The 25155-nt window shown below is 38.8% G+C and overlaps 1 protein-coding gene across 1 annotated transcript; it reads right to left on the reverse strand.

Annotated features, from left to right (window-relative positions):
• Positions 1–5770: 5770 nt before the first annotated feature.
• Positions 5771–25114, reverse strand: KIAA0753 (KIAA0753 ortholog). The gene is made up of 17 exons (XM_026671644.2): positions 24929–25114; positions 22835–22963; positions 21469–22042; positions 20191–20297; positions 19957–20019; positions 19155–19373; positions 18142–18310; positions 17432–17649; positions 17048–17217; positions 16415–16501; positions 14860–14938; positions 14212–14301; positions 12453–12587; positions 11505–11583; positions 11060–11180; positions 9988–10200; positions 5771–7069 (listed from the first exon to the last, which is right to left on the reverse strand). Exons 2-17 carry the CDS (start codon positions 22925–22927, stop codon positions 6952–6954), a joined length of 2535 nt encoding a protein of 844 aa, XP_026527429.1. The 5' UTR covers positions 22928–22963; positions 24929–25114; the 3' UTR covers positions 5771–6951.
• Positions 25115–25155: the final 41 nt, after the last annotated feature.

Raw genomic sequence — 25155 nt, forward strand, 5'->3', positions numbered from 1 at the left:
TCTTTTTTGTAACGTGGTGACCAAAACTAGATGCAGTATTCGAGGTGTGGTCTTCCTAACTAAGGATTTATAAAGCAGTACTAATACTTCACGTGATTTTGATTCTATGCCTCTGTTTATGCCACTAAGGATTGTATTAACTTTTTTGGTTAATACAATACCTGCAGGAATGTTCAGCTGCAAAATGGGCGAGGAAGACAAAAACAGATGTCTACTTGTCTGTCTACCTCCCTCCATCTGTCTTGCTGAAGAACATTTCACACAGAGGTCAGTTGGTTGAAGGCTAGGTTTACATGCTGTGCTAAGACATAACATAGATTGGTTGATGGTGACTTAGCAGGATGTATGAACCTCATTTTCATCAGGCTCCTACAGAGACAAGGACAAACATGGCTAAAAATTGTATTATTGTAATTCAGGAAATGTTAGCCATACTATTTCCTGGCAGGTAGGAATGGTAGTTTAGAATTTATATCCAGTGAATAATGAAGCCCTTTGTACTCTTTTGTAGTTTGTTTATTTGAAAAAGAAAATTGTGTTTCCTCTTATTTCTCGTAATAGTGTCTGTTGATTGATGTTAGTTAGAATCTCCATATTCCTCCTCTACTACCCTGATAAGTACACCAAGGCAGGCCAGAATCCCTCAGCTCAGGGGTCTTCAAACTTGACAGCTTTAAGACTTCAACTTCCAGAATTCCTCCTCCAGTCATGTTAGGTCAAGAATTCTGGGAGTTGAAATCCACAAGTTTTAAACTTGCCAATTTTGAAGACCCTTGCACTAACTGAACTCTAACATACATTTTAGCTTAGTCAGCATGTCACAATTAAAACAAATTCTAGTTTAATGAGAGGTGTGAACACCTCCGTTAGTCTCATCCATATTTCTCAACCTTGATGACTTTAAGATGTGTGACCTCCCACTCCCAGAATTCAGGTTGTCAGAATTGAACAACCCTGATCTAATCCAGATTGCTAAATAAATTGTGTAGAGATGGTTTACTGAAAAATAGCACAACTGAAGAACCACCTACCATGCTACGCCATAAATCAGACATTACAATTCAGAACAGTTAAGCTCATATGGCATATGAAGTCAAAATGCATTACAGCTTTGTGTAGTGTGTAAACCTTCTGGCTGCTTGGGCTGAAGCCTTCTGATATCCCTTCCAGGGCTTCCTGGTATCCCTGCAGGCTGAAGTTGCTGCTTTTTACCCTGAAATACCAGGCTGATCTTCAATTATTTTTTCAAAGCTTTGGCTCCAGAGTCTTGGTTTGAACACATGAAAGAAAGCTACCCCAATTGGTAGATTCCCGCCAGTGGTTCAGGCAATGAAGAGTAGTGGGTTCCCACGCTTATCAAGGATGGTTGCTTCTCTTGAACATCAGCTCCATTTCTGTTTTTTCACCACTCACAAAAAGGAATACAACTGTTCATTCAAACTGTGTAAGTTACTCCTTGCCAACATTTGTTAGATACTCATAAGGTGAATATGTAAAAACAGTTGCTGAAACATGACTATAATCTATCAGATAAAGAACAATTTTCCTGATTTATCTGGGTCAGTGACATTGACCCAGATAACTAATCTTATTTCCAGGAAGGCCACAAGTACAGGTAGTCCTCGACTTACAACGGTCCACTTAGTGACCGTTCAAAGCTACAACAGCGCTGAAAAAAGTTGCATGACCATTTTTCACACTTATGACCTTTGTAGCATCCCTATGGTATCCTTACGATCTATATTGACTGTTTTCTAGTATGATTTGATTGTTTATTGTACCCTATGACTATTATTAAGTGTTGTACCTTATGATTCTTGACTCTTGACGAATGTATCTTTTCTTTTATGTATACTGAGAGTATTTGCACCGAGACAAATTCCTTGTGTGTCCAATCACACTTGGCCAATAAATAATTCTATTCTATAACAAATGTTTCACTTAGCAACATAAATTAGGGGCTCAACTATAGTTGTAACTTGAGGACTACCAGTATTGACCATCCATTTATTTACATGAAAAACTAAAGTGTCTTTGAGCATGGAAGCTCTGTTTAGATTTCGGGCATATTATTTATAAATTAGGTTTCATCCCTCATGGAAGTGAAGAAAAAAACCTGCAAACCGTATTGATAATTGATGTTTAATGACTGGATTCAGACATGGTGCTAAAACATTCTTAACTATTCTAACTTACTTGTTGAATAAACCACCCTTTATTTATACATCACACTGCCATACTCAACAAGGCAGATTATGGCATAGCCATAATAGCTGAACCTACCCACTTAACTGCACCAACCATGGCTAGATTCCTAGGCAAACCTAGATTATGGTTTGTTGTTTGTATTATACATACAAGTCTGGTGTGGAGATCCAAATTACCATTAGAAGTCAAGGTTTGTTCTTGGGCTAGGAGTTGCAGCTAGTTTTAGCCATGGCTTATTGTGACCTTTTTTAGTCACAATCTAGATAGTTCATTGGTTTGTTTTTGCTTCCTGTCTAAGCTATCTGCCAAAAAGCAGAAATGTGACAGCTACAAGAGAAAACTGTGGAGGCTGAATCACTCCTGCTTTTACTAAATTAGCTTTTCCAATATACTAGCCCTCTTTATTTCTCCCTGAATAGCCTTTCTCCAGCAGAATGCACAGATTTCCAACTATTGCTAAAAGAGAAGGAAATTTAAAATAACAGCAGTCAGTAGAAGTGCCCTTATTGAATACACTGCTGGAAACCCCAATTATTACAGTCCAAAAGTTCAATATGAAGATACAAACTTTGTTTATCTTTCTGTTTCAGTGCATAGTCTAGAGGCGTTTCAGAGAAACTCCAAATCCTGATCCAATCTTGGTCAGAAATCCAATCCTAATCTTGGTCAGAAATCCCTACAAAGGGTTGCATTCTTATGCTCCCCAAGTCAGGCTCAATGGCTTAGAGGAATTTGTCTGTAGTATACAATATGATACCTGAAATGTGTTGGGAGATAGTTCAGCTTCCATCCTATCCCATCACATAATTGGCCTAAGGTGTTCAAAGCAAAGTGTGATGATGCTAAAATGATGAATGAAAAGATACTGTTGAAATAGTACCTGAATTATTATGAAATAAAACATGGAGGGATACCTAAAGCTTGACGTATCCCATCAACAGCCTTGTTTGAGCAAAACGACTCCTATGTAAACACGTTCAGTGCATGGCTAAAGAACTGCTTTAAAATCAAGTTGTATCAAGAATGATAGATTCATTTGCAAACATGACTAATGAACAAAATAACCCCAGAATGAACAGGAAGATATTTCATTCCAGACTAACCTTACTGTATCAAAGGTGGGTCTAGAACAGCTGGGTAGACATGAGAACTAAGACCCAAATATCAATAGCTAAATTCCCCATTCTGATAGATGAAGATATTGTTTTTGACCAGAAAGCAGATTTCTTTTCTAAAAGGGGGATTAAATTCTAATAATTTAGAATTAATTTATTAATTTAATTTATTAAATTCTAATAACAATACTGCAATTGGAGTAATTGAAAATGGCTGTCCAGATGAACACATTTTTCCACCTTAGTACAATTCAAGGAGAAAAAGAAGGTAGTTAATTTAGTTCATTTTAGATCATAATCTATTCACAATCAACTATCTCTACACTCCATAGCATCTCCCCATCAATATTCATTTCAACTGCTGGAGAACAGTGCTACTTGACAATCCAGTCTTTTACCTTGAACTGATGGCTAAATTCGCTTACAGCAATGTTTCTCAATCTTAACTGCTTTCAGACGTGTGGATTGTTGGCTGGGAATTCTGGGAGTTGAAGTCTATACTTCTCAAAGTGACCAAAACAGAGAAACATTGACTTATAGTCTCTTCTATTTTAATCAGTTTTTTGGTGGGAGCAATTAAGTAGGAGAATTAAGATCGTAAATTTGATGTTTATTTCTGTAGGTAATTTATAATTGAGCAATTATTAAGTGTACATTACAAGCTGCATAATGCAGGTATGAATGATATATGTATGCAAGGTGGGGAAATCACAGCCTGTAAGGATTCCAACAAAGACTGACTATGATAGGTTGACACATGATTAACCAAGCTAATTACAGCCACCTGGAGTATGGGACGTATTTCCACCAATGTCAGGATTTAAAAATTCTTCCTTTTTATCACAGAAAATGTTGTAATTATAAGCCAGTAATTAAAGCCAATGTCAAATATTCTTTTCTTGGAACAATTGATCAAGATACTACTAGGTCAAGATGCATTTTTATGAAAATAATTATCTGGAACCAATTTGGGTTGGCGTTCCATTTGAGATACACAATGAAACTGCTTTGGTAATTATATCTACCACTGCAACTTTATACCATCCAATTCAAGGAAATAATCAAGACCCTGATTGTCTAATCTCCAGTAAGAGTTTGCAGAGAGACTGGATGAGAAAAAATAAAATGAAATGAATTCCAATGTGAAGATGCTGTTGATTAAAAATAAAGCAATGAGCCAGACTGCTAAGTATAAGATCACTTAATGCTTGTTTAGAAAGCTCTGTGCAGGTTGCCAGTGGCCTACTGGGCACAACTGCTGCAATTGATCTTTAAACTCGTAATTTGCTTAAGACTAATCACTTGATGGACTTTCTTCTCCTACTATGAATGTTGGATTAGGAGAGGCCCTTTTGAAAGATGCCCCTAATGCCAGAAACCCAGCTATTAGGTACAGAGGAGAGGGACTTTTTCTATATGATTGAATACAACAGTCTCCAAGGAAGTATATTTTGTCCCCAGTCTGTCAAATGTTTATAAAATGTCAAAAATACATTTTTTTTGCTATGGATTGTTTTTAAGGTTACTACCTTTAAATTTGATGGTATTGATTTTCCTTATGGTTTGCAATTTATATTTTATTATATTTTAAACTGCTTTGAGTGCTTATAGGTGTATGTAGAAAGGTGGAGTATAAATTTAATAAACTCATGCACACCATAGTTAGGCAGCTTTATAAATAAAATGTGGGGTACAAACGTAATGTTACTAATAATGCCCCAAGTTTTGTCTACTGCTTTCACAAATTAATAATACAGCCTTTATTGTGCCTATTATTTTGAGATTCATGAATACAGATAGTCCAGGGGTGTCAAACTCGTAATGACACGTTGTTGTCATGTGACGTATCACAACTCCCCCCCTTGCTAAGTGGGGTGGGGGTTGGGCAGGGCCAGCGCATGATGCATCCAGCTTGCAAGCTGCAAGTTTGATACCCCTGGGATAGTCAATTCTAATTCAAATTGAGTTGATCCCTTGAGGGGAAAATATTCCCTTCTTTGCTTTGCTGCCATCTATTGGGGGTAGGAAATGCCCCAAGAAATTCCTTCTTTGATACACACACACACACATTTTAAAAAAAGAGCCAACTGTCCATTTCACTCTTTCAAAGGAAAGAAAAAGATCCCCTTAATTTGCAGCCGCTTGAGCACTGCCAAAAAGCCGAGGATGTCCCAGGCTTTGTATCTACAGCAGCCACAAGTGGCTGATGTTTGGTGACCTTCCAGCAAGGCATTAGCAATACAAAGAAAAAGCAAACCCAAGCAGTTCCCCCCCCCCCGAAAAAAAAATATCACTTTGGTCACGGTTGAGACAATTCAAAACCAACGGGTTAATAATTTGTGCAACACAGTGACTGAAGCCTTTCTGCCTTCCTCTTTTAAGAATTCATTTTTATAAACACAAATTACAAAAAAATGCAGTTAGAAAAAAAAACTTTACACAAAACATTTCAGTACATTAAGCTGGTTTAATAATTTTTATGTAGAAAAATGAAAGTAATCAAGTATGAATTGCACTGATTTATCGTACAAAACCCTCTGGACTGTATACAAAATAAGTATGGCTAGTCAAACAGCAGCAGTAAAATAAATATTTAATTTTTATTTTCAAAAGAAGCTGGTTTAAGGAAACTCCCCATTGTCTCAGTCTCAAGTAATTTTTCAGTGGGACAATTCAGATGAAAACCGGTGCTGTACATGCATAACTCTTCCTTCTATACAATGAAATACAGCAGACTAACCAGAAATGATAGGGTTAGGAGACATCAGGATCAAATGCCAATAATTATTTGATCCACACACACCCCAAGAAAAGTTAAACAAGACTGACTGAAATCAAACTGAATAGAAGAGGAAAAAATGACATCCAAAGATCAACCTGGTAATATGGACACCACTGGAAATCTTTCACCAAACCTCAGGATTGCCATTAGCCACTGACAGGGTAAAAGCAGAGTTTCCACAGATTTTTGGACATTTTAGAAGTTATCGTTTTCACAAAAACTGGAGTAGAATCTCAGGGTCAGTGACTTTTTCAAATATTGGACACCTACTTTTTTTTCATTACCTGAAATACTGTAAAATGAGGTACTATGTTATCAACATCAGCAGCAGAGAATCCAGGACCTGAACTTGTAGTATCTCTAAGAGTGAGCTCTCCACTATACAAAGCTGGCATTTTCTATCACTGCCTGAACTAACTGGATTCAGCCCTTGAGTAATGAACATTCTTGTAAGATGGCTGCCACTATAAGAACTCCGCCAAGAAACTAGTGACCCTTTCTATAAGACATAGAACTTTGGAGGGGAATAATTTGTCAAATACTCAGCCCAAATGAATCATGAAATGGACAATAAGGCTGTGCATGCTTTGAAAATGATTGGGAAAAGATGCTTTGGAATGCATAACATTTCTTTAAAGGAACAGTGAGAGTGTTTTTCGGGCTTTCAAGGACCAGAATTCTCCCAACATTATTTATTTATTCTGCCATTAGCAGCCTTCCCAAGAAGGAACATAAAAAGTAATACATGAATTTCATTCCTGAGAACTGGTCTTTGCCAGGTTCAATCTTTCGGCTAAACAGTATTCATTGAAGGGCCCGGTTTATCGGTGTTCTTCAAAAGGCCACTTACTCAGCCACCTGTAAAAACTCTGAAGTGAAGACAGCTTCTGCATAGTCCTCACAGAAGCCATGGAGCTCAGCAGCTACATCTGTCAACACTTGCTCTGTCAGCTCCTCTGCCAGGCTGAAAGGAAAGAAATGGAAGTAGTTCAACAGCCAAGATCTGAGTTCTAAAACTTCTACAACATCCTACAACCTGATCCAGAGCAGCAGTACATAGACCTCCTTCTCCCATCATTGCTCTCGGTCCTGGTTTCAGCCCTTCAAAGATAGACCAGACTGGGAAAGCGAAGTCATGCCAGTGGTGGGATTCAATTTTTTTTACTACTGGTTCTGTGGGCGTGGCAGGGGAAGGAAACTGTAAAATCTCCAGTCAGAGGTGGTATTTGCCGGTTCTCCGAACTACTCAAAATTTCCGCTACTGGTTCTCCAGAACTGGTCAAAACCTGCTGAATACCACCTCTGATGCAGGCCAATATTACTGCTATTATAAAGAAACCATAACAGCAAACCCCCCCCCCACCCCCCCCCCCCCCCCCCCCCCCCCCCCCCCCCCCCCCCCCCCCCCCCCCCCCCCCCCCCCCCCCCCCCCCCCCCCCCCCCCCCCCCCCCCCCCCCCCCCCCCCCCCCCCCCCCCCCCCCCCCCCCCCCCCCCCCCCCCCCCCCCCCCCCCACCCCCCCCCCCCCCCCCCCCCCCCCCACCACCCCCCCAAAAAAAAAAAAAAAAAAAAACCTTTCAAAAATATAGAAAATTGGACTTTTAAATTGAGCAGGTGTTGTTTTGGAAAGGCATTTTAAAAATACTGGAACTATTTACCTGAAAAACTAACTTTGTTCCTATATTTTGACTTATTATTTGACTAAAACTGGTTAACATTGAAATCTAAACTGTGCCATCTGCTGATGAAAGGAAAGTATAACACATTCTTAAATCTTAGAAAATTCTGACAAGGATATATGACTATTGGAGATTTAAATATGAGAATAAGGAAGATGTCTTCATTAAAGAGACCCCTGAATGCTCTAATACAAGATTGAATGCATAAAGGGGATTTAAGGAGGTTCTGAAAGGCTTCTGGGATTATCAAAAGGAATATATTAATTAACTATGAAATATAAAAAAAATGTGAACATTGAATTTTGGGGGGGAGTGACTTTAGGCTTTGGATCACTGGACAAGAGCAGGACTTATTAAAATAAGACAAGATGCTCCATCAGGAGGAAATGAGTAGAAGTTGGGAAGAAATGGCGTCAATGTTTCAAAGCATCAAGGACATTCTGAAACCACAAGGAGATGAAGAACTTAATGCATGGCATAGACAAAAAACTGGGAAATATTATACAAAGGAAAATGAGTGACCAAGATACTCAGGAAAAGGAGGAGCCAACTGAAAGGGCAGATCAAAAAGCAGAACAGATTAACCAGCAAACAAAACAAGACAAGGAGGAGACAATAACAAAACAACAATGACTGATGAAATAAACCAAGGGGAAAACATTTTAAGAGATTTAAAAAGGGAACCGGAGATGCAGGAATAATTTTTGAAAAGGAGATAGGGGCATGGGTAGATATTTTGAAAGCTAGACAATGGAAAAGGGCAGAGATGGGAGAAATGTTTAAAATGAATAGTCAGGATGTAGATGCAGATAGGGATAAAGATCCAAGGGAGGAATATGGGAGGCAAGTTAAAAATTGAACAATTAAAACTTTAAAGCAAAGAAGAGATGACGGATAGAAAGGATTTGTTTTTAAATATAATGGTGGCATGATTAAAAGTTAGAATAGGGATAGAAATAAGAGAGAGGGGGAATATTAGAATAGACATTTTTATACAATAAGACAAAAGTAATAGTAAGAGGGAAGATTAAAATTGAATGATGTATTATGTATGTTTCAACAATATTGTGATTGGCACTGGAATAACGTATTGAAACACTGAATAATTAAATAATGAAAGTATGATTTAATACAAATATGTGTATTAACACTAGAACTACATAAGCTTGAGGAATGTAACAAATATGATTAATATCACTATTTTTATTTGTACTAAAATGTATGACATCCAGGTGCCACACTGCTCACACATTGATATGGATATATTGTAAAATAAAATTGAAAACTTGAAACAAAAAAAAAGACAGTGGTACTTAATTTGCTCAGTTCCATTCTGGACTCAAGGTTTTCTTTTCTGATCATAGTCTTGATAGCAGCTCTTTTCCTCCTGTCCCTCAAAACCATTCCCTACAACTAGCAAGAAGGAACCTGCAGGTCACTTCTGAAAAATGCTGCTAAGAAAACTGCAAGGGGCAGTCACCAAGAGTCAAAACTGACTTGAAGATGCAAATTTTGCCCTCTGTTACAGATGCACAGCCAACTGTCAAATAGCTGATCAGGGCATAGGCAGCAGCAACCCCATTTGACCCCCGTTGTTAACCTCATGTCTTCAGTAGCATCCTTCTTATTGCCTGTACCTGGGGGAACTGTTCCCTCACCCCTCCCTTGGTGCACCACAGTCCTGACCCTACTATAAAGGGATTCTGCACATATGTGAATCAGGAATGAAAAAGATCCTGTGTCGCACTGGGCTTGAAGAAACAAAAACATTAGCTGTGGTAATTGGGGAAAGAAGTAGAAAGTGGGAGAGCAGCTACTCGACAACAAATGTGAAGGAAGGTGATAAGATATCCAAGAAGAACGCAATTATTCTGAAAAATTAAATGATATTCTAACTAGACAAAGCAATTATTTTTTGCCCCACTGGAAAATTATGAAAGGAGCCAGAGAAACACAAAGGCAGAAAAACCAAAAAAAACAGAAGGAGATGGACTGCCACCTAGTGGCTCTAAAAAGAATCCACAACACAATTCTCTTCAACCTCTAACTTGGTGTTTCTCAGCCTTAGCAACTTTAAGATGTGTGGACTCCAACCCCCAGAATTCCCCAGCCAAGGGAACTCTGTTTTTGACAGTGAAATGTGGGCTTTTGAAATAAAGAAGCAAATCCCTCCAGAAGATACAAAGAAAGCAAGCACCCCATACCTCTCTGCAATGTTCCAAGGGTTAAACTGCCCCACCTCTTCAAGGAAAATACCCTTCAGGTGTTGCCGGTATCGGGCATCATAATCACAGAGGTTTTGGAGAACATGCTTCGGTACTGAGAGGAAAATGCCAGACTCTTTCTGTGGGGGGATGTGATGTGTAAAAGACTGCAGAGTCCCATTCCGGGGCTCTGACAGATCTTCATCAATAGCGCTGAAAGCACAACATACAACCAGAATTAGGAAAAAATAAGCTCTAAATTTGGATCAGGCCAAAAGCCTCTACTTAACTGAGATGGTCCTGTTATGACTGACACCTACGAGAAGCAAACAGGCTGGGCATGATGGCAACTGACTTCTCCGTTTTCCCCCCTGAGCCTGCTATATAGAGGATTTAGAACCCCCAAATCAAATTCAGTTTAAAACCAATAGGATCTCACCACAGTACAGCTGTTAACTCTTTCTATAGTCCTCTGCCTCCTTAGCAAGCTTGGCTTATTCTTCTTAGGCTCACTTAAGCTTAAAACAAACCATCTACTGTCACCCCAAGTTTATTTAAATACTCTCTTCCCCTAATCCTTGTTCCTTTCTAACCCATTTCTTGTGTAACTTCAGCCCCTGATTTTAGACCTCAGATATCTGTCTCCCAAAACAATTAAAGAAAATGATAAAGCCAAGCAAGTTTCAGTGAGAAGGTAAAAGTCAAAGAAAGAAAAACTGCTTCTCTTTCACCTCAGCCCACCTCCTGATTTTTATTCACATTGAAAAATTTGATTTTGCTGTGCTCATAAACTTCTCTGAAGAATCATGTGAAACAAAATGGTGGGCTAGATGCAACTGTCTTAGTCTATTTAGCACTAATTTTCCTATCTACCTAATTCCCAGAATCCTTAAGCCCTCCCTTGCTTTCATTTTCCTGAAATACTAATATTATTGCTGCCCTGTGATAACTTCATAATTTGATTATTCCTAAACATTCCATACAGTCTAGCCAAGGGGGCAAATCCGCTTTTATCATAAACAAAGATGATGCTGATGATACAGAGATGATACAGTAAGCTGATAAATCTCACCTGGCATCCAAGGGTTTTTCCAATACTATGGCTACTTGTGGCTCTTTGTGGTTATCTAATTTTGTTATCTGGATGGGGCGAACAACTGCAGGTTGTTGGTCTCTTACTACAGACTCTTCCTCTAGGAGAAGGAATTGTTAGAAAATAATTACCTCACCAATAGCAGAGTAGACAAGCTCCCACTGTATTTCAAATTACATCTTCCCCATTAAATTAACATATTTTTATAGAAACATAAGCCAAGAATCTATGGAATATTTATTTGCTGACAATGTGTTTATCCAAAAGACTACGTTATAGTATCAACCATGTCTGTTTCCTTCATCTCTACAATATACACACATTAAAAATGTAAAAATATATACTCACAACCAGGGAATGAAAGAGAACCATTCACTGCTCAGCTGTTATTTCTTATAAATCCAAAACCAAACCAGAAGCTCACCTTTGCTCTCCTGGACCCAAAAATCAACATCAGCGTAAGCAATCTGATTGTATCGTCTGCGCACAGTTTCTTGGTAGTGCTTCAATATACAAAGATAAACCCAGTATTAATCAAATGTTTCAGTTAGTTTGACTGGTTTGGGAAAGACTGGGAAACTGACAGATTAAAAGACTCCTAGTAAAGCAAACTGCTCTACTTTCATGCAGTGAGAAACCTGAATTAACGGAGAAGTCAGAATGGGAGAAATTATCTTTTCTCTCTCTGGTACTTTTATACAACACTTTTTGAACAGGTTACAATAAATATACAGCATTAATGTGCTGCCACAAACTAGCAGGGCTCTGGGCAGCTTACAAAGAGAAAAATTAGAAAAGAAACAAAAAAAACAAAATTAGAAAAGAAACAAAAAATCATACTGTATAATCCCAAAGAGTCCAATCTGGGAATTAAATTTTGATGATGAATGAAGGCAAGAGAAATGGGAGTACTGACCAGAATGAATGTCTCTACATTTCTAACAGTTTGGGTATCTCCAAGTAAAACCATCAGAAATCTCAAGGAATCTTCAGTAAAGAACAGAGCAAGCCCTAAATTTGTAAGGCACAAATTTTGGCACAAGGCAGCCTTCCCCAATTGGCACTCTATGCTGATTGAGAAGGAATTCTGAGAATTACAATCCCAATACATCTGAATAATGTCAGACTGGGAGAAGATGGAAGAAAGGATAGAGTAGAACCTGTACTATTTCTCCCCATTTTTCTCATGTGCAAAAATGCCAGATGGCACACAACAAATAGGTTGTTTTTCCTCTTGTAGAGTGACAAAATACAGCACCTATAGCAGCAAAATACAGTAGATTTCAAGATATTCCTTGAACTCAGTGCTTGAAGTGCTTGACTCCTGAGAGCTCAATAAACTGATGCACACGCAACCAACAAATGAATGTACCTCTAATTCCTCCATCCTCTTCATCATTGTCTCCAGGTCAGACATGCTGAGTGCAGAAAGGCCCTCATGTTCCACCTTCTTGCATGGTTCCAGATGGCAATCCTCCAAAGAAATTCCTGGTAAGCTTGTTGCATCCTAACGAGAGAAGGGTGGGGGAAGAGAGAGAATAGCTTATTGTGTTCTCTAAAACTATCTGCCCATACACAAAATAACCACTGGGAGAATGAGAGCAGCCAAGCCACAAATCATGTTCCATGAATTGTAATACTCTGCAGCAGGGGTGTCCAACCTTGGCAACTTTAAGACTTGTAAGACTTCAACTCCCAGAATTCCTCAGCCAGCTTTTCTGGCTGAGGAATTCTGGGAGTTGAAGTCCACAAGTCTTAAAGTTGCCAAGGTTGGACACCCCTGCTCTACAGTATTAGAGGTACATTGTACTTTCCCGGTGTCCAGTACTGAATGGTTATACCACAAAGATCCCCCCCTAAACAATCTTTCTTTTCAAGGAGAGATTTAACTTCTAACGAAACAAAGATATATCAGTTAGTCAAGATGGCCGACATCACTTCAGTCTGAATTAAGACTTTCTGCTAGAAGGGCCAACAAAATGAACTCGGTTTAAGAGCATTTATAGTTTCTCAGCAGCTCTTTTACTCTTAGCTACAAAATTAATAAACATTCACAAATAATTTATTACTGGATCACTGACACACTAAAGTATGGTCAGTTGCTCTTTCAGAAAAAGTTATTGATAAAGTTCAAATGATTTTGCAGAAGTTTTTATTGGACTCTTGGCAAAGCACATAGAAAAATGTAACACAAAACAACTCCATATAAAAAGAAAAACACAACTGGAAGAATTGAAAGAAAAGAAAATTGGTAACAACAACTCAAATCAAGGGAAGACTCTGAAAAAATGTAAAGGTTTGTGGAAAACCAGCAGAGGGAACCAGCCTAGTCTCCTGAGAACAACTATTTCCACAATATGCTGCAACAAAAAAGGATAATTATATAACTTATGCTAACTCTTAATTTTAATAAATATAGTGTTATGTGAAAATTATGATTAAACACTGAAATATATTGTTCTGGGTTATTGTCCTGTATTTTGGTTTTTGGTTATTGCCCTGTATTTTGGTTTTTTGCCTTACAGAATATTAAAAATGAAAAAAAAAACTAAAAATGAGAATGTGGAATTGTCTCTATGGTGAAATTTATTTGGCTTTAGAATACTTTAAAGCTCTTTTATTTTTGTCAAGATGCTGTCTTGGAGCAATGTTGCAAAGCTAAATTACTTAGGGAATAGGGATGGTTAAATATATAACCCATTTTAAAAGAAAGCAGGAAGAAAAGTCTGGCGCTTTTTCTAATTACTTTGTAAAGTCTGACACTTTTTTCATAAATTATCACACCCTGGATGCCTAATGTGAAACTGTTTAACAACCAAGTGAGCTCAACAACTGAGGTGGGGAGAGGTGGTTTCACAGAGATTTTGTGATGTATTTCAATGGCATCCAATGCAGTGGAGAAAAAGAATTAAACATGAGAACCATATTTGTTTACAAAAGTAGAGCTTTCGTTTCACCCATAACCACATTCAACATCTACTTCGGACAACTGAACTTTTCTGTACCATTTTTTAAACCATTGGGTCTGCCCAATCATATAATGCAGGGATTGGCAACCATATCCCTACAGCATCTGTAAATTTACGGGCATTTTTGAAAAGACAAGAGAGGGAAATAAGCACATTAAGTACCTCATAAAGAAAGGCAAAATTTTCAGACTTCCTTATTTGAGTCCCGTCATTGCCCTGTAATGGAAGGACTGTGTGTGCTGCCTTGAGCTCCTATGTGAAAAGCAGGAAATAAGTCTAATTAATGAATGAATTCTAATAAGCATGACTCAGTTGTTGCCTTATAAGTCTTACTTCTTGCATTTAGCAATGGTAGCACAGTGGTTAGGGAGTGCAGTACTGTAGGCTACTTCTGCTGGCTGCTGGCTGTCTGCCTGCAATTTCGACAGTTCAAATCTCACCAGCTTAAAGTTGACTCAGCCTTCCATCCTTCTGAGGTGGGTAAAATGAGGACCCAAATTGTTGGGGGCAATATGCTGGCTCTGTAAACCGCTTAGAGAGGGCTGTAAAGCACTGTGAAGCAGTATATAAGTCTAAGTGCTATTGCTATTTAGCCGAGGAAACGATTTTATTTGCAGTCCTGGCTGATAACAAGAGGTAAGACTTTGGAAGCAAGAGTTGAGTCAGACTCAACTTATGTGAAATATCCAGCCTTGGGGTGCTCTTCAATAAAAGTTCTAGAAAGAAAGGAGGAAGTTATTTCTTCATTTTATCACCAAGGAAATATGTCAAGAAAATCAAAAGGAAAAGAGGAAGAATGTGATACTCTACCTGCGCTTTTTTCAAAAGAAACTCCAGACCCTCAGGATCAGTTTCCTCTACCTCCTCTGTTGGGGAAGCAGCATTATCCCTGAAATTTTTCAAACAATACAGCACAATGACAATCTGATGACTCATGTCATCTTTTAAAAATGTGACTAACAGAACACGCACAAACAATAATAGGACAGCATAATTCAGCATCTCTCCAGACTGGGCACTCTGAAGCCTATGTCTTTCAGGATGCACGCTTTTAATAATATGGAAGGGCCTAAAATCTTTCCCATTTGCATTCCTGAGAGATAAGACTGAAACAGCAAAATATATGCCAGGTTTTAATTCTTCCCTCACCAAATGCAGAAGAGTACACACACAAAAAGGAGAAACAGACCCAGGGAACTGGAGCTCCTAGTTTCTTCCCACAGCTCAAAAGCACAGAAACTGGAAGCCTTTTCCAAAAGTGAAAAGCCAACCGATCCCTCGATCATCACATATGTTCCTATCCAAATTAATACTGAAGACTATAGTATAGAACAGGGGTGTCCAACCTTGGCAACTTTAAGACTTGTGGACTTCAACTCCCAGAATTCCTCAGCCAGCTTTGCTGGCTGAGGAATTCTGGGAGTTGAAGTCCACAAGTCTTAAAGTTGCCAAGGTTGGACACCCCTGGTATAGAACATTATCAAAAGAGATGAAATAATGATGTCAGGAGATTATTTAGATCCGAAATCTTAGTAATGAAAGATGGTGAGATTTTTGTTGCAATATTCTTGCGAAATCTTGCCCTACTCTCGACATCTGATAAGTCAAGGTCAAGTGGCAAGCAGATGTAAGGACTTAGTTAATTTTACATATAGTTTTCAAAGAAAGCAACACATGATAAATGTATACACACAGCTTTTTATGAAAACATGGCAGTTGAGACTGCCCTATATAGGTACTTCTACTCTGCCTTCTTAGGTTCAACTAATAAATAACAAGTAATGATGGAAGCAAACCAGAGTTTTTCCTTTTCTCTCATAATTTTGGTAAATCATTCCAACTGCTTCTTTTTTGTCAGGATGTAAAATCTAGGGTATTGGCACATTTTTCTCATAGGTAGTTTTCCTTTATTTGCTATATATCTACACTGGTCTAGGAAACCAAGCCCAATTCAGATCTATTTCCAAAGTAAATGTTCTTCCATGTTTCAGTCCAAATTTAGAATGACAAATGATATTTGTTGGGAACAAAGAGAAAAAAAATGTATCTATGAGAAAGAGCCAGTTAGATATAGTGGTTAAGGCCTCAGATCAGAAACCGAGAGTCTGTGTGTTCTATTCCCATGTTAGGCACTAAGCCAGCTGGATGACCTTGGCCCAGTCATTCTCTCAGCCCTAGAAGGAGGAAAGAGGCAAATGACTTCCAAAACTCCTTGCCAAGAAAATTGCAAGGATTTGACCAGGCATGAAAAATATATTTGAAGGCACAGGGAGGAAGGGAGGGAGAGAGAGGGAGGAAAGAGAAATAATCCTAAAATGTAACTATTTTAAAATACACAACCTTCCACCTTCCCTTTCAGGCCTACCTGGGTACTTCTTTCTCGGGTATTTCTTTTTCCTTTGTCTCTATCTCCAGAGATGGCTCAGGATTTTCAGGATTTTTCTCCAGGTGCCTGCAGGATGTTGAATTTAAGTGGGAGAAGAAAAATAACAAGACAAGCTTATCGTCACTTTTGCCACCCCACTGGCACCAATTATAAATCTCCACATCATAAATGAATTATTGACACTGATGTGAATGAAACATTTCTTCAAGCATTCCAAAAGAGGGACAGGAATGTGTCTCCAAAGAACATGAGGGTCTCCTCACAAGAGGTTGACAATTGCTGTAGTATACAAACCCAAAAGGATCTCAAGAGTGGTGACGACAGGGCCGTGACTAAGTTTTCATTCAGAAAGTTCTAGATTCATTCCATATTATCACTTCAAACATTTGAAATTCTACAGAATGGAAGATCATGCTGAACAAAATGAGTCAAACATCTGATCCATTTTAATACACAGCAGTTCTGAATGTTTCAATCTCCAGATAAAATCCCAGAAGCTATACTTGGAAGAAACTATTATGCCATCTGCCATAAATGAACCACCATAACCTTCATAATCCACTGTAGATGTTTATACCCCTAACAACTGCCCTCGCAAGGGTGTTCACCTACCGCAGAGCAGAGGGGAGGGGAGACTTGACACTGGGAGGCATCCATGGGGCCCTATTATCTCGGATGGGTGGTTTGGTCTCCTTAAGCCGGAATGCAACGGTGGGGTCTAGAAACCGGGCTTGTTTGGCTACAGGCTGCACTGTTTTTGTTTTGGGAGGTCGACAGTTACCCTTTAGAGAAACAAAAACATTAAAATAATATGTGCTTTCAGACACGTTTTAGCAGTTTTCCCTACACAACAACATCTATTAAAGCCTTCATTTCAATCACTGTAATTTTGGAGGAAAGACATTACCTCAGGGGAGAAAGTGTGTCTCACAGCACCTAAAATTAAGCTTAGAAACAAGGAAGAGGAGTAGAAGCGGGTGATTATATAAACCGTACCTGAGGTTTGAGGGAAAACAAGCCTCCTCTCTTCTTCAGATTTCCTGCCTTCAGTTCTAAACCAGAGCCTGCTTTCAAAGGTCCTGATCTCCTTACAGCTTCACTCTTGCACTGTGCAACTGCCCCTCGCTCAACGGGGAGTGTGTCTTCCTGGGCTCTTGTGCTGCAGTGACTGATTCCCTTGTGTGGTAATGGGACTGCAGATTCTGGATATTCGTCTAAAGTAATTTGTTACGGTAATGTTACACATATCATATTGATTGGTTATATGACCATGGCACTTTACAAAAAAAAAAAAAGAGGTAAGAATAGTTGCATATCATAGGGTACTTACTATCTAAAACAGGGGACAGGAAAAAACAGTATGCAGCAGAGGCATACTAAAAACAGAAGCAAACAGACTGAGTTTGACTTAATTACAGTAAGATCTAGGGTTAGGAAGCAGAGGGAATAATTTTAAGAGGAAGCAGGAGTCTCTTCACATAATAAACATCCAAACAACCGTGTTTCCCCCTCAGCATCATCTTCCAAAGTATTCAATTCTGAACCTCCTCAATTCTGACCATCCAATTGGACCAGAAGTGGTTACAATGAGTTCACCCAGAAATCCCCAACTCATCTGGTTTATAATTTTTTCGGGGAATCAAACACAATATAAGAATTATTAATAGAGTGTTGAGTTCTTCCAACTCAACACCCAGAAGACTCACCCGGAAGAAGTTTCCGAGCCACTGAAGACTTTTTTCGGCCCAACGCACAAGATTTCTTTTGGTTTTTTGGCAATCTGTTGGTGCTTTTTGGTGCATCAACTTGAGAGGTAGAGAGCCATTCCTGCCCTTTGTTGGGGGACTCCTTTTTGGACAACACGGAGTCCAAATCCTGCCATAGCAATTTGTATCAAGTTAGCACAAAAATCTTACCCTGAACATCCACAATCCAACCCACAGGATGCAAAATTCAGGTGGATGTTCAGCCTTAACTGACAAAAATCAAAACCACCTCTGAATAAATTAGAAGAAAAATGCTATCTAGCTAACATACTGTCTGCTATAAGATTTAGGGATAATTTTAAGATAATGTAATTATATTTCTCATCCCATGGGCACAATAGATTTTTAAACAACAAGACAACCTATGATCTGTTAAGTCATCCTTTTAGAGATATTTCTTCACCAGATTCCTCAATGCCTTCAAAAATGACAGAACTTCTAATGTCCTGCCTTTACTGGAAATATATTTGCCTTGAAAATAGCCCACAATGAACTATGTAGCACAAATATCAGCACAGGAAATGTTTTCTGACATTTTATATCATGTCATCAGCTGTTTATTATAATTTTTATCATAACATGTTTTATAAAATTTGCCAAATTTCAAATCCACAGGAGTCATGAGTCCCAGATTTTAGACACAGATTTAGAGACATTCTGCAAGTTAGCCCATTTGGGTTCCTTGGTTCAAAAATGGTTGCCCGTGATGCACCATTTCACCCAGTTAAAATTCTTTAGTAGCATATAGATAACTGTAACATATTCTCAATTCAATGTGAAACTCAAGAGCAATGGCTCATTCCTTAGAGACCAACTGCCCAAACATGCCATTATTTAACACTTATTTCAAAGGGTCATGCCTTCTCTGATGATGGAAATCTGTTCCTCCCCATGAAGAGTTACATTACACTGCCTTGAATGCCAAGCAAAGAAAAAACTCACTCTCTCCTGACCTCAATTTGTAGTAGCAGATCTATGATGATATCAGGAATGGATGAGTCCATCTCGAGGCGAGCAGAACAGAAAGAGAGCTGCCTGATGAGATTGCCCAGCTCTTTACAATGAGCAGAGGCAGACTGCTGCTCTGACTGGTCAGCAAAATGAGTGACAAACATCTGCAGAGCTCGGATGGCACCTCTGTGAGCTGCTGCCAGCTTGGCCATAGCGCGTGACTGCATCACAAAGGAAAAAGAATTCTGACTTGAATCAAGTAGTCTCTTGCCAAGAAACCCAGAGCAATTCCACCCAATCTTCAAACATTGGTTCCTTGGCAGCTTGGCCGGATACGTGGAATCCATTTCCACAAACTTCCCAGTCAGAATGAGCATGGGGGGGAAATTCTGAAGGTGGAAGCCCACACAACCCAAGACGCCAAGATTGGAGAAGACATTTCTAGTCTGTATCAGAAGAACGACTGTAGTGGAATATCACAAAAACTGGACTTCTATGATGATACGCAAAGTAGAAACAAACTTCAGGCCTGACTGAAAGATCGCACAGCTCAGTGAAAAGCACACTGAACACAAAGTTTGAAAAGTCATCTTCTATCCTCATGCTTCCAACTACTCTCCAAAATGACCTTTCAGGGAGGCTCCAACTTCAGCAACTTTCAGATGTGTGAACCTCAACTCCCAGAATTCCTCAGCCACATCTTAAAAGTTTCTGAGGTTGAGAAACACTGCCCCAAAGGCTCCAACCAAGCTTTTCCCTCATCACTTAGGTTTCCCCCAAACTTGTAAAGCAATTTCATCTCACCTTCTTTGTATGTTTAATTTTAAGGGGACTCAGCTTCTCCAGATCTTCTTGGATTTGTTTTACCTGTTTGATAATGCAACAAATAAATTAACAACAGAATGTAGTTTGGAAAACTCTCTGCCTGCATAATAAAGTCTGCATTTGGAACCAAGCTATCTAATTCAGACTGCCTTGTTTTGATTCCCCAGTTTGAGTCTGGAATATCTTCCCAAAGTTTCCAAAGATTGTTCAGACCTGTTGCTGGAGAACATAGAGCATTCGGGCAGAGCGCACAGCTTGTTCCTGCCTCCGAATATGGACTCGGCGTTCTTCCTCAGGATCCAGACATATTTCACTTCTCTCTGGGGAAAAAATAGTTTAGCAAAACAATTGATAATGCTCAGTTAAGAGCAAACAATTTGGTGTACCAAACGTGAAATACATAACACAATTACAATTGAGAAAATGAAGAAAAATGTCTGTGTCATTCAAAAGCTATCATAAAGTGTTCCAAAAACTGTATTAGATGCCCTATATCCCATAACAGCAGCTTAGATCTAGACTACCCAAGAGAAGTCAGCAATATTCAGACAGCTCTTCATTTTTCTGTCTCAAATGTAAACTTTTAAAACTGATATCCAAGAGTTCTTCTCTTTAATTCTTGCAGTTCAAATAATCGGCTCATAACTAGCCTCAAAACCAGTGGGCTTAAACTGAAATTATGTCACATGAGATCATTAGTCCAAAGGCACAACACTGAAGACTTTTCATACATTGATACAAAAATGAAGAAACTAAAAGTATCATAGTATGCTAGCAAGCATGTAGTTATTAAATTAAAAAGACTGTATTATTGCAAAATAGAGCACTTTCAGTCTGTCCACATACATTTGATTTGTTACTGTGTTGATACTTTTTTTCCCAAGATCAGTGCTGCAGCATATCATTGCAGACTTCAAAAAATGAGTAAGGGAATCATATGTAACACATGGGCTACAATTTTAAGACTCTAATCAGTCTGTGGGAGAATCTGGCTGCAAAGTGCACATGCTCTGGTTAGCAACGTTGGCAAAAAATAGTCCCTGGTCAAGCACTACTATTTACGAACATTTCTTTATATTGAACTGGGAGATGGTAGCAGGATAAATTGGGGCGGGATAGTAGGCACAGAGCCTCATGCTTACTCAAGTCTTTTTTATAAGCCTCATTTAGATGTAAGAACGTAACACAATGAAGTTCTGAAAGTTAGGAACAACAGTTACATCGTTGTTAGCTGTCAGTTTGCTTGTCACAATTTTCTTTCCCTGTAAAGCTAATCTTTTACCCAATTCTCAGGACTTGCTACAAGAATACTGGTTGCACTGAATTCAAAGCCTTCATTCAGAGAGAAACAGACAAAGTCAATGAAGATTCCTCTGCATTATCAATTACAGACTTATATGCAGGTAACCAGCTTGTTAGGCCAAAAGAGGGGCCTGTATCACTTTTACTTTCTTATATTACATCTTCATTTAAGTCAGCTTTCCCCCTTACCTTTGGCTGCTAGCAATTCAATTTTCTGAATGTAAGTCTGAAGCTCTTTTTGTAGCCTTCTGATTTCTATGGCACATTTGTCTTCCTCCTTTTTGGGCCCAGGTCCTGGATCACGTGTTGGTGGAGAATCAGACAAAGCTGGTTCTGACTTGACATGACTTGGATCACAAAGGAGGACTTTTGCTCCAGTGCTGTTCCTCTCCATCTTAGAAGGGTTACTAAGCTGGTGTTCATATTTCAGGTGGGACTTAGATGCTCTCAACCCTGCAACATTCTCTGATTCCTTTCCCCAATGAAATCCCACAGGACACTTATTCATCTTGACATGTTGCTTCACTTGCTCTTGCAGGTGCTTTCTTTTCACATCCCTTCTGGCCATCTGAACAGCCAAGTTGAGTTTCTCTTCAGATACAACTGAGAATTCAACAGAGCTCCTCAGATCAGCTCCATCACCAGCACCTTGATTCTGTTGAGTTGCTGGCTGTTTCAACTTTTCTATGACAATTGGACAGGGATTGGTGTAGTGGGCTGACAGGTTTTCAGGCAATGCAGGAGCATTCCGGATGAACTGCAACTGGTCCAAACATTTAAAACAGGCAATGTGGTACAAGGTGAGTATTGGATTAAAATCACCCAAATGCAAATCTCTGTTTAACCACACACACAAAAAAACCCCACTGGATAACTGAACCCATCATTCCCTAGCGGTTAAAGTGGGCTTCACAAAGTTTGTGGTGAGGGTTAAAGGAGGTAATGGAGACCAATATATATGCTTGTATACCTACTTAGGTTTCTATGCATAAGCATAGAATAAGCAGCTTACAAGGATCTTAAATTATTTCCCAAGCCAGTTGACTAAAAATAAACTAGTTAATTAAAAATTCATCCACCTTATACTAATGTCATTATTTGTTAGCTCCTCTACAAAAGGAGCCATTATATAGCCCAACATATACCTTATACTAACTTTAGAGGAGTAGTAATAATTACTCTGCCAAAGGAAGGAAAGAAGACATGTGTGGCCCATACATTTCCATAATTCCTCTCATATTCCTCTGAGGAACCTCCAACAATCTAAATAGGTCTTGTACCTCAATTCATACATGGAAAATGCAAGAAAATGCAACTTATTTAAAGGTAGAAAACATAAAACAATCCAGACAGGATTTTACTTACTGTGTTTATGATAATTAGTATTAAAAACACAAATCCCATGCAATATGTTTCTAACAATCAGCACCCTCACATCATTTGTTTGTTTAAAAAAATGACAGGTTGGCAATGCTAGAATACATATTGGCAAGCTTATTACATGTTAACATTTCATCATGTAAAATCCACAGAAGATGCTGATGTGGCACAATACCTGTGTCTGTGGGGACTTTGCATCACTTTTGGCCATTTGTGGGTGGGATGCCAAAGGAATAGTGGTTGTAGTTGCTTTTCGCACCTCCATCATAATTTTCAGAAGCTCAAGCTCCTGTTTATGAAGTTACTGAAAGTCACCAAATATTAAACTGCCATTAGCATAAACACATTGTTTTCTTAGCTAAAAGACACTTAATTAGGCATAAGAATTTTAATTTTCTGAGCTTGCTTAGAATTGAAATTCACTCATCAGCACTTACAATGTTTAGAATAAAAGTGTTAAGGCTATCTTTCTTAAAAGTTATGAAATCATTTTGTTTTATCTATGTTTATTTTTTTTTTCAATTGGTTTTGTAGAATGTTTTAATTACAGGTTTTACTGTATGCCATCCAGAATCACTTTGTGTGAGAGGAGGAGCCATACAAATTTGATAAACAAACTTTTAGGTGAACCTATATAGCCATCTGTCCCGCAAAAAGCAGCACAAAAATGCTGCTTGCTTCCAATATTAATTATCTGGAAGAAACACGTAGATGAAAATCAGAAATAAAGCTTCCTTATATTAAGGCTAATTTGCCATCATTCTATCATTGATGTAAACTAAGCAAAGGGACTGACAAGTTAAAGTTTGCTTCTTCTTTACAAAGACTTTGAAAACATAGCAGACACACAGCCAGGAATCTTTTGCAACAAAAAAAAGTTCTAATCAGAAATAGAATGGATTAAACTATAAATACCTAACCATCAGCTACAATTACTTATAAAAATGCTGATTATTTTTAAAATCCTTTACAATCTATAAAATCATTAATCACACATATATAGAAAATTCCTTTCCAGAAAAAAATTCAGAAAATATCACATGATTGATATAATTTATAGTTATAGTTATAAATTGCTTTGACAATCACAGAGGGATTGAAAGGCAACAAAGACATGGTTCAGCTTTGGTTCCAGTTTTGTTCTGCTTATGACTGCCCAAATGTCATAAGCAGGATTGGGGAAGGCTAATCAGATCCTCCCAGTATAGTGTAATCTATCCATAGTCTAAGATCAGAGTTGAAATGAGGGGTTTTTGGTGCTCTCTGAGCTTGGTTGCTTCCTTGCAGACGTTTAGTTTGGGTAATGAAACATCTGCAAGAAAACCATCAAGCTCAGAGTCCATGGAGATTCTCAAGCATCCAGGTCAAGGTTGTCCCAAAGGTGCTTTTTTCAATTAGTGACCAAGAGACATATACGCTTTATCTATTTCTATAGTGTCTGGATGCATGGAAACTACACCTCCCAAATTGCCAACTAGCATGAGGGCTTATGCTGAAAAATCTGCAAAAGGACATTTGATATGCTATTTCTGTTTTTCCAATCCTTTCTGTAGAAGCGCAAGGATGACACGCAAATTCGTGAAGCGTTCCATATTTTAGGTGGCGTGCATAAGCGCACCAACGTGCCTACCGTCCCTGTCCTATTGTTTCTCTTATTCTTCTTTTATTTTTCTTATATGTACCCATTTCATGTATTCACAACTATGTATACACTTATACTTATTATCTTGTAAACAATTGGCAAATCAAATAAATAAATAAATAAATAAGCTGGGAGACCATTCTTCCCCCTCCAAAGTGGGAAAAGCTGAATGTCCCTGCCACCATATATGGAGCAAGCTAACATTACTCCACAATAATGGAGAGTTGCAATCACATGGTTAAAAAAAACCACACCTTCTTCTTTTCCTTCACACATGAATGGGGTCTGTAAATTAAATTTCTGGTTTTTCTTTGAAGACGTTTCACCTCTCACCCAGAGCTGAAGAAGCTTCTTGGATGAGAAGCGAAACTTCTTCAAAGAAAACCCAGAAAGTCAAATTGCCTCTTGAAAAAAAGCACCTTTGGGACAATCAAGCTCAGACAGCACTAAGGACCCCCTCAATGCAATCTATCTCTGAGCAACCAATACATTTTTGTTCTGTTAGCCGCTGCAAGGAGCTGGACCTTTGGCCTTGCTGCTGCTGTACTTAGCCTAGATAAGTGCAAAAATCAAGATAAGATTCCCTTTCCTTCTCTCTCTAAGAAAAAAAACAAACACGGGACCAACCTGACGAATTCCCGGAAGAAGCCTACAGAGCCATAGCGGGGGTCCGCTACAGGCTGCTGAGCCGATCCCGCCTTCTCCTTGCTTCCTTAGCAACCGGCGCTTTCGAGGACGCCTTGAAACAGTTCGAGGACAACGGATGGCGATAATGGCCAATTAACTGCCGGGAAAACTCGCAACGCCCTCAATCCAATCCTGAAAACTCTTCAGAGTTTTTGGCCCAGGCGGCC

Source organism: Notechis scutatus, chromosome 1, assembly GCF_049901735.1.
Source record: "Notechis scutatus isolate UNSWTSFEM ecotype Mainland chromosome 1, rNotScu1.2, whole genome shotgun sequence".
In the NCBI taxonomy this organism is placed as follows: domain Eukaryota; kingdom Metazoa; phylum Chordata; class Lepidosauria; order Squamata; family Elapidae; genus Notechis; species Notechis scutatus.